The 14,756-nt window shown below is 33.9% G+C and overlaps 1 protein-coding gene across 7 annotated transcripts in view; it reads left to right on the top strand.

The window, feature by feature from the left end:
- The window catches only part of OXR1 (oxidation resistance 1), a 483,216-nt gene that overhangs the window by 440,551 nt on the left and 27,909 nt on the right, over window positions 1–14,756 (top strand). For all 7 annotated transcript variants that reach the window (XM_019032276.3, XM_019032279.3, XM_004047426.4 and 4 more), the window contains 2 exons: window positions 980–1,148; window positions 4,185–4,347. In XM_019032276.3, coding sequence (XP_018887821.1) covers window positions 980–1,148; window positions 4,185–4,347 — 332 coding nt within the window. The remainder of the gene's footprint in view (window positions 1–979; window positions 1,149–4,184; window positions 4,348–14,756) is intronic.

A 14,756-nucleotide genomic window follows, 5' to 3' on the forward strand; every position in this document is an offset into this window, starting at 1 on the left:
GGACAAAAATTGATAGATGTTTTTAAACAGTCATCTCTAAACTGTTACCATTTGGTTTCTTCTTTTTTCGGAATAATTAGTTTTAAGTAATTTTAAGTTATTTAATATTCTGTAATAGAGAAATATTCAAACTTTCTGATCTTTATGACTTTATAATAAAATTATGTAATAAATATAAAACTGTCTAGTCCAATTATGAGAAGAATGGTGAAAGCTCATCGTTTTAACCACATGAAAATAGTGGGGTTCCCATAGATTATCTACCTTGTGTAATACTGCACAGAAAAAGCCATGATGAGTACCCAGGTCTCCTGACTATAAGTGCTGTTTCCTCCAGTGTGCTGCCTTGGTAAGCTAATCAATGTCTGGGTTCCTAAATTCACCTATATATTCAGACCCTCAGTATACTCTATCAGCACCTCTGGTTGAAAGAGTTAGAACTAATTTGTTCTTAATTAACTGTCCAAACAGGTGGCAGAATCTAACATATTATTGACTGTTTTATTACAATTTTGTATACATGTAAAAGCATTAGAAACTTCATTACATTTTTGTCTGAAACAACCATGTTAAGTATACCTTTAAAACTTCTACAGTTATTTAGATGTCATTCAAAAAGACTGATAGAGAATATGTAGAAAATTATGTATATACTATGTGTGTGTATATATATATATGATTGCTTTAGTATGGGTGTTGAAAATGTAACAATGTTTCTGAAACTTTTACATTTTTTTCTTAATGTCCTTAGACATAATTTTTGTTCATTAACTTGGCTCTTTTGTTAAGTTTAGTCATGTTGTATCTGTGACTTTACCTTTGAAGGAAAAAAATATAAATTAAGAAAATGTACTTTAGCACCACTAAAGTGAGGTTTTATTCTGTAATTATTTGTCAGAATTTTGAAGGTAAAGTTACCTAAACTACTTAAACTTGGTGTGTGAGAATTGAATAAACACTGTTTGCATCTCAATTCTAGGTTCTGCACTTTTAAAAGAAAAGAGAAGGCATCGATTACATAAGTTCTTGTGTCTCAGAGTTGGAAAACCAATGAGGAAAACATTTGTATCTCAAGCAAGTGCTACAATGCAACAGTATGCACAGAGAGATAAGAAACATGAATATTGGTTTGCTGTGCCACAAGAAAGGTAAAAAACCCGTACGACACCTTGAGAGCATTATTGAGATTCTTTGAACTAAAATTATTTTGTGTGTCAAAATACCCATGATAAACTATTGAAACATAGTTTATGATTAAAAGCAGAGAGTAAGTCTATTTTAAACCATTTTGCCCCTACTTTATAATTTGCCCCATTTTTAATTGCATTCCCTTTTGTAGTTTATTATTTAAAAATGTGAACAAATATCCAATTTGGGTAGTAAAGAGACTTAAGATACCTTGGAGCAAGAAGATTCATCAAAATATTATTTGATATAGCTCCTTCCTGAAGGCAGCTAATGGTGTATAATTCCTTTATATTAAAAATTCTTCAAATATTCATTAAATATCTTCTATATATGTGACACTAAATTAGCTACTAAAAGGATGTAGTGGTCTTCACAATATTTGTGTGTACCCTTTGCACAATTAAATTTTTCGTCATAAGTTTTAAGCGGTTGTAAAAGATGTCTATTGTACTATCTTGTCAATTTTTACATTTTAAGTAAATAGTGTTACTTATACCCAGTAGAACTGAAACATTATAACAACTTTCCCTGTACTATTATTCACTTAAAATTACTTTAACAGTTAGACATTGCATCATTACTTTTTCTCTTTAAACTTGTATTTCCATAATACCACCTCACACAAACTCATTACAAGGTACTATATTTTTATCCCCATTATAGTTCTTTGCAACAAACTACATATGCTTAACACATTGACATATCTGTGTGTGTGTATATTGAAATTGCATTTATTTTAACATTTTCTGTGACTTTTGTAAAAATAGTAAAGGGTTTAAGGTTTTAGGCTACCTGCAAGCCAACAACTTAGTCTGCCTCCATTTGGTGCATGCTGGGAGAAAGCACAAACATCTGTACAATAGCAGTAATCAGAGCATCAGCAATTGTGTGATTTCTCTGTACCTCCTTTCCTACAAAGGATGTGAAGAAGGCCAAGTGACAGCTGCACATACCTGGGGTTATTTTACAGAAGAGGAACCATAAGTTTAGGGAACCTGAATTTTTATAATGGACAGTAAGCATGGTTACCCTTTGCTACACAGTTAGATACTATCTCTACTTCTAAGATAATGCTACACTAACATACTTGAAAAGATACTGCTGAGCAAAGGTATTACACATAAAAAGTAAAATATCATAGGAAATGCCTGTCTTGAGGAGATAGATAGACCTTTCCTATATCCATTGATAGATTAATATGTTTCATTGAAAGGATGAGATAGGACTCAGCATCAGTTCTGCCTCTACCTTTTATTTTTCTTTATAAGTACTGAGAAGCTTGGTTCATAGAAAAGTCAGTGAGACTGAAGAGAGTTTCATTTTAATAATGTCATTCAATTATTTAAACTTGTTTCTATATAATTCCAAAAATTAATCATTTTTGTCACAATATTTTTAGTGATCATCAGTGAACAACTCCATTGAAAACTCCTTCAGTTTTGTGGAAATCAATTAATGAGAAACAACCTGACATACAGAAGGACTTATTACCCAGTCTTTATAATCATTTCCTGTCTCAACACCAATCTTGGGCAGCTTAGAAGTTTTTATACTGTAGGGCATATCCCATTGTAAATTCTGAATAGGTGAAGATATGCCCTACTTTTATAAATTAGAAAAAGTGCTTTAGTGAAAGCAGATAACAGGAAATCTGTAAAATATCTTGACCATACTGTTTTTAGGCAGATTATTATGAGCAAAGAGTAACGTGTAAATTGGAGATACGCGAATTGATTCCCTTAGTACCATCTTACATGTTTGTGTACCTCTTGGAAAATCTTTATATGTTGCTTTGGAAGACTACAGCTTTTAGGCATAAAATGATAATGCTCTTTTCCCTTTTCCCACTCCACCATATATAGAGTAAGTACAATGTGTGTCTTCCACAACATTGGCTTAATCTTAAAATATGATTTGCATAATTGATGAATACCTGAAAGGGACAGAGCCTGATATTCAAACGTTCCAGTGATGTTGAAATCACTACAATGAGAAATGTAACTATATTTAGTTAAAATGGACATAAAAATTTAGTTTTTCTCATTATTCTTGGTTTTAATGTTTACATGGAATTCCCTATTTTAATATTCATTCTTTTATCTTGGTTAATATTCATTACAAATTAGTATTATTAGGATTCTGATCTTTATTGTAGACATAAAATTTAGGAAAACTGCTGCATAGATAGTGAGAAATTGATAAAAAGGTAAGATGTTACATTGAAAGATAAAATGTAGCACCTTTTAAATATGTTAGCTGCCACGTAAAGAATGGCAATTTTGAAAATTATTATATTGAAAATATAATTTCTAGAACCATGGTTATTAACTGGTATATGTTAGCTGAAAGTTGTATAATCAATTTTCAAAAACATGTTAATTAAAACCAATAAAACATAGATATTTGAAATGTGTGTGTGACTCTCAGATACGTTTATCAGGGAATGTAACAACTGGCTTTAGTGTAGTAAACAAAACATTGAAAAGGGGAACCTGAGATTTCTAAGATTAGATCATCTGTCTCTCAACACTGTATGTTCCTAGTATCATTTAAAATTTAAGGACATTACATTTCTATTAACTTGGAAAATTCTATATAATGTCTCAAAATAGGCCATTAATAAATTGTTTACTTGTATTTTAGATCATTAGATTATTGTAGGAATGAGGTCAAAGTTGTGTATCTAATTTCCTTTTCCATCACTAGTGTCTTTAAAGAAGAAAAGCATTATAATATACAGCATCTGAACTAATCAAACAAACACATGCCAAGGAAAATCTTAATTTGGTTTTCTAAAGAACAACCTGACAGAATATAGCCAAATAAAATTTTTAAGTTAATGCCTCCCTGATAGTAGACCTTTTATATTAATATAAAACAATATATTTTGTGTATATTTTAAGTCTTCAAGATTTATCAAGATATTTTACAAATATAATTTTGTAATTCTGGCAGCACAGAATGCTAGGTATATTAATAGTCACTTCTCCTAACAGGACAGATCACTTGTATGCCTTCTTCATTCAGTGGAGTCCAGAAATATATGCAGAAGATACTGGCGAATATACCAGAGAACCTGGATTTATAGTAGTAAAAAAGATTGAGGAGTCTGAAACAATTGAGGATTCTAGTAATCAAGCAGCAGCCAGAGAATGGGAGGTAAGGAGAAAAATATGAAGATTTTAGTCATCTTTTTAGTTTGTATGAATTTATAGCTTTATGGTAGTACAAAGTATAAGTGATGTTTCCACAAAAGAGAAATTTTTTTAAAGGTCAGGTTCACTATCCGTGTTTATTTGTGGTTATTGAATGAATCTGAATAGTGACTTTAATACTATATTTGTCATTCTGATTTTGCTTTAAAATATTAGAAAACCCACTAGCAATAAAATGACTTTTATTGAGTGTCTTATAGAATATTTAGTTTAGGAAAGATTAACATTATGGCAAAGAAGGAAATAATTTTAATTTTGCTGTTATATTAATTTTCATAAAACATCGATTTCACATCTGATTTGTTTTAATTTCATCTCCTTCATGGAGGAGGTACGGCAGTCATTTAACACATCTGTGCATAGTATTTGCATAGCATCTATACAAATTACTACTCCTTTCTATGTTTCAGACCTAAGCATTATCTTGACTTAAATTTTTCAATAATAATTTTTAAGGAAATAAGCAGGTACTAATTTTATAAAGTAGTAGAAATTTTATATGCTCAAATTTACTGAACTTGTTTAAATGGTCAAAGTTATACTAACAAACTTTTTGTAACTCCTCTTAGATATATCTTAAGATTACATATTTTACATGCTTTGTCTTATAAGGTCGGTAGGGTGGCAATATCTGATGATGTTGCCTAGATTAGTCTCTTCTTGATGCATTAGAAAATATAGAGCAGATGCTAAAATGTTATAATAAATGTAATCAAATTTTGTTATTCATTGGTTGTTAATGTTTGTGGCTGTTAATGTGATATGAATGTATCTTGCATGCACTTAACATGTATAGTAATTGAAGGTATACATGGCTTGTCTTTTGTTTAAAATGCAAACTGATTTGGAATGTGTCTAATTTCATTCTGTGTAGTATATACAGCATCAGTTTCTACTGTGACTCCAATATAAGGGAGGGAAAGAAGAACATATCGATCATGTATTTTGGGTTATTTTAATACTTAAACCAACATTATCAATCTTCATACCAGCTTTGTTCATAATGGCCCCAAATTGGAAAGTCCCGTTAGCAGGAGAATGGATGAATACATTTTTGAATACTTACAGAATTCCAAATAACAATAAAAAAGATCTACTGGTACAGGCAATGGCATGGATGAATTTTACAAATAATATGTTAAGTAAAAGAAGCCTGACACAAATGAACATATACTATGTAATTTCATTTACACGAAGTTCAAAAGGGCAAAACTAGTCAGAAATCCATCACACTACTTGATACTGGGCTGTGACAGGGTGGCTTAGGGACAGGAGGGAACTTTATTGCGTTCTGGGGATGTTCTATATGTTACTCTCAGTGGTTACTTGGGTGATTACGTATGTAAAATATATATAATATATATAATACGTATATATATTATATACATCTATGTCCCTGAGCTGTGTTTTTAAGATTAGCTTTAGAAGGTACTTAAAATAGCCCAGGTGATCAAAGATATGTACCTAACTAAGGCAGCAACAGTTGAAGGTAGAGTGGAAGGTGATGAAATAAAGCTAGAAGAAAAGGTATTAGCTAGCTAATTACACAGGATTCAGTGACAACCTGGTAACCATAAAGTTATCTCCAGCTTGGGTGGCACGGTAAATGGCAGAATTGTCAGTCATTAACGGGAATTGAGAGCTTTCTCTCCATTGGGGTTGGAGTACTTAACTGGAAATAAGAGACTATTGACTATTTTGATTCAAAGGAACTGTCTCAGTTTCTGTGCAAGACTCTGCAGGTTATAATTTCTAAAGAAAAAATAAATCTCCTCACCAGTCCTTTGACCGGAATTGGTGCAGTTCAAAAGAAAATGGAAGAGAAAAAAATAATTTTGGAAACTCCTTGCTGCATTGTCTGAAAATATTACCGCAGTATCCAGTATAGTAGCACTAGCCATATGTGGCTGTTGAGTACTTGAAATGCATGTAATGCCACTAAGGGACTGCATTTTTAGTTTTAATTATTAATTAAAAATCGATACTTGGTTCCATTATTGGACAATTTTTAAATATATTAGGAATAACTTTGATATATGATCTACTTTTTCAACTGTAAATTTCATGAAATCTAAATATGATCTAAATCAGTCTAAATCTAATTAAGGTCAAGTATTTCCTACGAAAATTTAGTGCCTGAATTGAGATGTGCTGTAGTGTAAAATATTCTACTTCCTATAGCCACTAGCCACATGTAACCATTGAGCATTTAAAATGTGGCCAGTCTCAATTGAAATGAGCTGTAGTATAAAATACACGCTGGATTTTAATGACTTAGAATGGAAAGAAAAAAGAATGTAAACATCTTGTTTGTTTATACTGATTAATACTGAAGTGATAATATTTTGAATACATTAGGTTAAATAAACTATATTAATACAATTAATTTCACTTTTTTAATGTGGTGTCTAGAAAATTTACAATTGTAATGTGTCTTACATTATATTGCTCTTGTGCAGTGCAGGTCTATGCCTCATGGATACTAAGTGCCTAAAGAAATGTTTGTTAAACTAGGGAGGCCGAGGGTAACAAATAAAAAATGTTTGTTAAACTAGGGTGGATCACGAGGTCAGGAGTTTGAGACCAGCCTGGCCAATATGGTAAAACCCTGTCTCTACTAAAAATACAAAAATTAGCTGGACATGGTAGCACACGCCTGTAGTCCCAGTTGCTCGGGAGTCTGAGGCAGGAGAATCACTTGAACCTGGGAGGCGGAGATTGCAGTGAGCCAAGATCACGCCACTGCACTTCAGCCTGGGCAACAGAGTGAGACTCCATCTCAAAAAAAAAATAAATAAATAAAATAAAAAATGTTTGTTAAACTAATGAGTACTCGTTTAAGTGAAAGAGTAATTTTAAATGTTAACATGATTTATTTTAAAACAGGAAGAATTTGGCTAAAGCCCTTATATAAAACAGTAGTACTTCAGAATGTGCCGTGATGTTTTTTATTTTTTTGTTCTACAAAGGAATGGAGAATAGGTGCCCTAGAATTTAGAATGAACTTGTTATGGCTACCAACTTGGGCATCAGTTAGATTTAAACTAACACCTCTACTGACTGTTATTCTGCTTTAGTGATACTGAAAAAAGATCTTTATTATCCCTGACTGTTACTCAAGCAGAAATATATTGCTAGCCAGAAATGTATACATTGACTCGGGAAGTTTGTATATGATAAATTTGGTAAACTTATTGTTTACTTTTTTCTCCCTTTCCCTATGTAAGTGTCATAAGGCAGGGATTTGTCAATTTCATACACTATTATATCTTCAGAACTAAGAATTGTATAGGCATATAGTTCATTCTCAATATTTATTAATGGATAAACTTGGGCGTAGATTAAAATTAAGGTATAAAGCTTCTAATCTTTCAAGATTGCTCTATTTCCTGAAATAAGTTCTTACATCAGTTGTAGTAAATATTTTTTCATAAAGCCATAGATTCTGGACATTTTAACTAATAGTCCACAGTCTGTCATTTACATTTTTTTTGTCTGTTTAAACATATTCAGTGAAAGGGAATTTGTTACCTCAAAGGGCAATACTTTACATTTTAGGACAGCTCTGTTAGAAAGTTATTTGTTACAGTAAGCTTAAGGAAACATATCTTTGTAAATTGGATTCATTTATCTTTATTCTGTCTTCCAATGCAAGTCAATAACAACAAGAAACATTTTCTTTTTACTGCGATAGTGTGAAAATGTTTGTCTTCCCTTTTAATCTTGTTTCAGAATTATTTTTTCCAGTACTTCAACTGTTTAACTTTATGAACTCTATTCAGATCTTATATTATTCATATCAGTACCCTAAAATATGTTAAAAGAATTCATAAACTATGGCACCCCAAATTACTAAAATGTACACTTGGGATAGCAGGAAAAATTCCATAATATTTTTAAAAATTTTAATTTCCAAATATGAACATTGAAGATCAGTCCTATTGAAGACAGACAGAAACGTATATTTACTAAGAAAAAGAAAATTTAGCCAAATTTTAAGGTGGTCAGGAGTAAAAGTTCCTAATGATAAATCAGTTCCTAAGCATTTGGATAAAGGATCTGAGAAATACTATTCTTACTGTTCACGATGTGTAAAGGACTGAATTTCCTCTTTTTGTAGTGTCACTTTGTATGCCACATGATAAAGAGTACTTTGGTGTGGGCCGGGCGTGGTGGCTCACGCCTGTAATCCCAGCACTTTGGGAGGCCGAGACAGGTGGATCACGAGGTCAGGAAATCGAGACCATCCTGGCTAACACGGTGAAACCCCGTCTCTACTAAAAATACAAAAAATTAGCTGGGCGTGGTGGCGGGCGCTTCTTGTCGTAGCTACTCGGGAGGCTGAGGCAGGAGAATGGCGTGAACCTGGGAGGTGGAGCGTGCAGTGAGCCAAGATCATGCCTCTGCACTGCAGCCTGGGCGACAGAGCGAGACTCCACCTCAAAAAAAAAAAAAAAAAAAAAGGAGCTATGCCTGAATTAATTGCGTCAACATGGCTGCTATTGATAAGAAAGCATGTTTTTAAACAATCAAGGCACAAAATGATTAAAGAAACCTTTCTTCATAGTGAACCAAACTTATGTTTTTGGTGTGATACCCAAATAAAAGAAATATGCATTATGAGTCTTGCTTTTGGGGGTCTGATAACCTTATTTGATAACTGAGAAGGAACTACTTATTACAGTCTTTCCCCTGATTTCTGCCAGTATTCAACACAGGAAGTCAATAAGTATATCCAGTATTGTGAAGATACTGTTTGATGTGGGGCTTTGCAGTTCTGTGATAAATATTACTTTCTGTTTTTTGATACAGATATTTTTATGCCTTTTCACTGAAAAGGGAAGTGCTCTAATGGCATTTTAACAAACTGTCAGGCAAGTCCTGAGGTGAAGATGAGGCAGAATGCCTATTGACATCTGCTATTTCGTGATCGCACTTTTGTTCAATAAATATACAAAAATAAAAGATTAATAGTAAAACAAATTCACATGTACCATTCAGCTTCATCAGCTTATTTCTTCTGTGTCCCTCCTTTTCTCCAATTGTTCATAGTTATTCAAATGTCATAAAAATATTTAGAATACATGTAATATGTACAGTATGTATTTTTACAATTTGTTTTTTGAGTCATGATCCAACTAAGTTCTCAAATGCTGCAGTTAGTTAAAATATCTCTTAAGTCTCTCCAAATGTAGCTTCCTCCTCCATTGCTTTGCTTTTTTATTTCAGTTTTTAAGAAATCAGATTTTTTTTTCTGTAGATGTCACACAGTCTGGAATTTGCTGTTTGCATCCCCATAGTGTTTGTTAACATGTTATTCTACCACTTGAATGATTGATAGATCTAGAGCAATACACTTAAGTATAGATTATCATCTTTATTTTACAGATAATTTCTTTTTATTTTTTATTTATTTTATTTTCTTTGAGACGGAGTCTCCGTCTGTCGCTCAGGGTGGAGTGCAGTGGCGTCATCTTGGCTCACTGCAAGCTCCGCCTCCTGGATTCAGGCCATTCTCCTGCCTCAGCTTCCCGAGCAGCTGGGACTACAGGCGCCTGCCACCACGCCCGGCTAATTTTTTTGTATTTTTAGTAGAGATGGAGTTTCATCGTGTTAGCCAGGATGGTCTCAATCTCCTGCCCTCGTGATCCGCCTGCCTTGGCCTCCCAAAGTGCTGGGATTACAGGCGTGAGCCACCACGTCTGGCCCAGATAATTTCTTAAAGCTGGTTTTTTATTTGGCTAAAATTCTCTTAGTGGTTAATCTCTAATTCAGAGCCTATACCTTTTCCACCATACCAAGTACTCAACTTTGGCAGAACCTTTGCATCATGATGGGGAGCTTTCAAACATATCATTGCCAAGGTCACAAATTAGACCAATTAAATCAGAATAATTGGGGCTAGGACCTAGTTATCAGTGTTGTTTAAAGCTACCTAGGTAGTTACATTGTGCAGTCAAGGTGCGAAAACTAGTATACCACCATGCCACAACTTCAGGTGTTGTGTTAAACATATACAATATTAAGACTGTGGAAGACTCTTTAGACTATATTGATTATAATATAGATCAGCTTTTGAGTTCCTGTCATGCAAGTTATATGAAATATTTTTCATATTCCTTTCATCTGGGCTGCTGCATCAAAAACATAAATTTGGTTCACTATGGAAAAAGGTTTGTTTAATCATTTTGTGCCTTGATTTTTAAGAAAACATATTTTCTCCTCAGTAACAGCCATGCAGATACAATTAATGTTGTCATAGCTCCCTTACATACCACAGGACTTCCATCATGTTGTGTACTCAGAGATACTACAAGGAGAGGAAGATCAAAAAACATACCAGGCTGTAAGTCAATGATCTTTGAACTTTGTCTTCTTCAGCTTTGTCCATCAAATACCCTTTAAAATTTAATATATTTGGCAAGTGCCTGAGGATCCAGTAGTGTAGCTTAAAGGAGTGACCACCACAATAAGCTCAGATTCATGTAAAACTTTTCATTCAGCTTCATAATTTATTTGTTGTAATATAAAGATGAATTTGGAATTTCTTATCATGAAGTCAAAATGGTAATACTATAAGTTGAATCACTTTTATCCTGCCATTATTTATCATGAGGCATTACATACCCCTGGACAATATCAGCATCCACCCCAAGTACCAACTTCAAGAGGCTGTATACTAGAATTTTCTGAAAGTCAAGGATTCATTGTGTCACATGTTCAGTATGCCAGTCTTGCTGCTTGACCACACAGGCCTCAAAGGTGGAGCTTTTTATGCTAACATTGCTTTTTGGTTCCTTTCCTTTGGATTGACTTTTCCAATCCTTTTGGGATAAAAGCTGGCAGAGAAAGCTTTCCAAAATTTTTCATCTCTAATTTTATACCGCATGTACTTCAGTATCTTTCATACTCCAAACCTAATTAAAGTATCCAGTTCTCCTAGGATGATAAATAAAAACAGCTAAGAAACTGGTTTTATTAAATCAACTTTACTTGATTTATTTAGTCTCCCACAGATTTACTTGATTAAATTTTAAGAACGAATTTACTAAGATTATGTGTTGATAGGGTGTGTAACAGTATTTTTCATTCTTAAAATGATTCGTATTTGAATAAAATTGCTCTGGCTTCCCTCTTGCTTCTCACCTTTGCCAAAATACTGATAAAAAGACATTCTGTACAATTTTGGGGTTTTGAAACAACCTTTATCTTTTTAGGTACATGACATGAGTCACATTTTCTCAATAATTGAAGTTTAGATTATTTTAAGTATAAATGTAAATATGTTAACTACTTACTATGTAAACCTCTATACCATTATTCAAAATATGTTAGACTCTGCCTTTCAGCTTAGTTTTTAAAATAATTTATAGTCTTTCCATTTTGACTTTAGTATTTAGTGCTGTCCCTTTTAGTTATATAAGTGTAAAATATGTAACCTGTTCTTAGCATTGTAGGCCATAACATTTATCACATTATGTCATTGTTGGATTTGGTTTTTCACTACTATGTGGTGATTGCCTTGTGGAGCCAGTTCTGTTTTCACAGCTATCATTAAGTAGAGTTATGGTCAGGATCATTCATTAGGTTTCCCAGAAAACTTCTACAACCGTGGTTATTGCTGCAACTTTTAAGAAACACCTTATCGGGAGACTTCCCTTGTTTGGTTAATATCTTATTTCCTAAGCTGACAGGCAGTGAGTATTCTGGTGTTCATTTTATTAAACATATGTTTTCTATTATTATTAAGGTACAAGTAACACCAAAATTAAAACTGAGTTAATATGTTAAACGCACAAAACCCTCATGATCTCTTCTCAGTCTAGCCAGCAAAATCCACATAGAATTAATTTTGTCCAAAAGTGAAGGAATTCTTTGTGTATAAAGTCACTACATTGAGAAATCACGTTTCTCAGATAAAGGGAATTTTTTTAAGTATTCTTTTTTTTAATACTGATCGAATAATCAAATAATATTACAAATTATAACTCCAGAAGAAATTTAATCTAAAAAAGAAATCAGAAGGATTAAACACTTAATTAGAATTTATTAGTTGATAGGTACTGACTTTCATAATACGGTCATGCAGCACATAATGACATTTTGGTTGGTCCCCTGAGATTATAATGGAGCTGTCTCTTAGTGATGTCATAACATCATAGTACAATGCATTACCCTCTCTATGTTTAGATATATTTTGATACACAAATCCTTATCACTGTGTTACAGTCACCTATAGTATTCAGTACAGTAACGTGCTATATGGTATGACTTAGAAGTAATAGGCCATACCGTATAACCTAGTTATATGGTAGGCTATTCCATTTAGGTTTGTGTAAGTACACACTATGATGTTCACAAAACAAAATTGCTTAAAGATGCATTTCTCAGAACATATCCCTGTCATTATGTGATATATGACTATATTTCTATGTTGAGAGCCTGTATAGTTACAAATGAAACTTTTAGACTGTTTATGTTTTCTTTTATTAGCATTTGGCACCCAGGTTTTATGCCTAATATGGTCTGTTTTGACTACTGATTATGTTATCTTAAAGTTGTTATCGACCTCAGGAGAGTTTTGAACTAGTGTTTTGCTTTCCCTGTTAAAAATATTCAATTGCTAGCCCAAAGCTATGAGCTATAACATTTCCATTAAAAATCTTTATCTAGGCCAGGCGTGGTGGCTCACACCTGTAATCCCAGCATTTTGGGAGGTCAAGGCAAGCAGATCACCTGAGGTCAGGAGTTCGAGACCAGCCTGGCCAATATGGTGAAATCCCATCTCTATTAAAAATACAAAAATTAGGCCAGGTGCGTTGGCTCATGCCTGTAATCCCGGCACTTTGGGAGGCCGAGGCAGGCGGATCATGAGGTCAGGAGATCGAGACCATCCTGGCTAACACAGTGAAACCCCGTCTCTACTAAAAATATAAAAAACAATAGCCAGGTGTGGTGGTGGATGCCTGTAGTCCCAGCTACTCAGGAGGCTGAGGCAGGAGAATGGCATGAACCCAGGAGGCGAACCTTGCAGTGAGCCGAGATCGTGCCACTGCACTCCAGCCTGGGCGACAGAGCAAGACTCTGTCTCAAAAAAATATATATATATATATAAATTAGCCTGTGATCCCAGCTACTCAGGACTCTGAGGCAGGATAATCACTTGAACCCAGGAGGCGGAGGTTACAGTGAGCAGAGATCATGTCATTGCACTCCAGCCTGGGCAACAGAGCAATACTCCATCTCAAAACAAAAAACAAACAAACAAAAAAACCTCTAATATAGACTGTCAGAAGAGGATTTATGGGTGACAGGCTAGTTTATGATTTTAAATATTAAAATTCTAAAATATTACTTTATTTTTAAATTTATTATTATTTTTTGAGAAAGGGTCTTGCTGTGTTGCCCAGGCTGGAATGCAACGGCACACTCACAGCTCACTGCATCCTCGAACTCCTGAGCTCAAGAGGTGCTCCTGCCTCATCCTCCTCAGTAGATGGGACTACAGGCATGTGCCACCTCATCTAGCTAATTTTTTTTTTGTAGAGATAGAGTCTTGCTGTGTTGCCCATGCTGGTCTCAATCTTCTAGGCTCAAGTAATCCTCCTGCCTCAGCCTCCCAAAGCACTGGGATTACAGCCACCTCACCTGGCATAAAATAATAAATAGTGAGTAGGGTAAATTATATATTATAGCTTCTATCATACCATTCCCAACTCAAATAGGAAGAGATATAAGGTAATTTAATAACTTCAGTTTGAATAAAGTAAAGGAAAAGGATTATTAAATTGAATATCTGAATTATGAGAACAGATTATGTTCAACTTGTAAACTGGTAGTGTTTTCAAAAGTGCTTTGTTTTATATCCCATCATGTTATAATAATAACAATTGACATCTGCTGCTTCAAATTCTTGGATATCTAGGCAAATTTAAATGACTTAGCAATATGTGTTATAAATACTACAAAAACAGAAAGGGCAAGAAGGAGACTTACTGAGCTCATTTTATGTTTGCCTGACACTGTATTTATAAATTTGGATGACTTCGAGAAACAGAAAACCGCACTCAGAATAGCTTAAACCTGTTGTTTCTCGAAGTGTAGCTCCCAGACCATCAGCAGCAGCAGCACCTGGGAATTTGTTAGAAATGCAAATTCTCAGACCCCATTTGAGTCTGATTAATTAGAAACCGTTTTTGGAGCCCAGCATTCTGGTATAACAAATACTCCAGGTGATATTGATGCCGGCTAAAACTTGAAAGCCACTGATTTAGGTCTCTAATGACTAGTTCTGTCCAGAGATGAGAGCCAGCCTCCTCAGAAACACATGGCTGGAAGGATACCTGAGCAAAA

The sequence above is a fragment of the Gorilla gorilla genome, chromosome 7, assembly GCF_029281585.2.
Source record: "Gorilla gorilla gorilla isolate KB3781 chromosome 7, NHGRI_mGorGor1-v2.1_pri, whole genome shotgun sequence".
NCBI classification, from domain to species: Eukaryota; Metazoa; Chordata; class Mammalia; order Primates; family Hominidae; genus Gorilla; species Gorilla gorilla.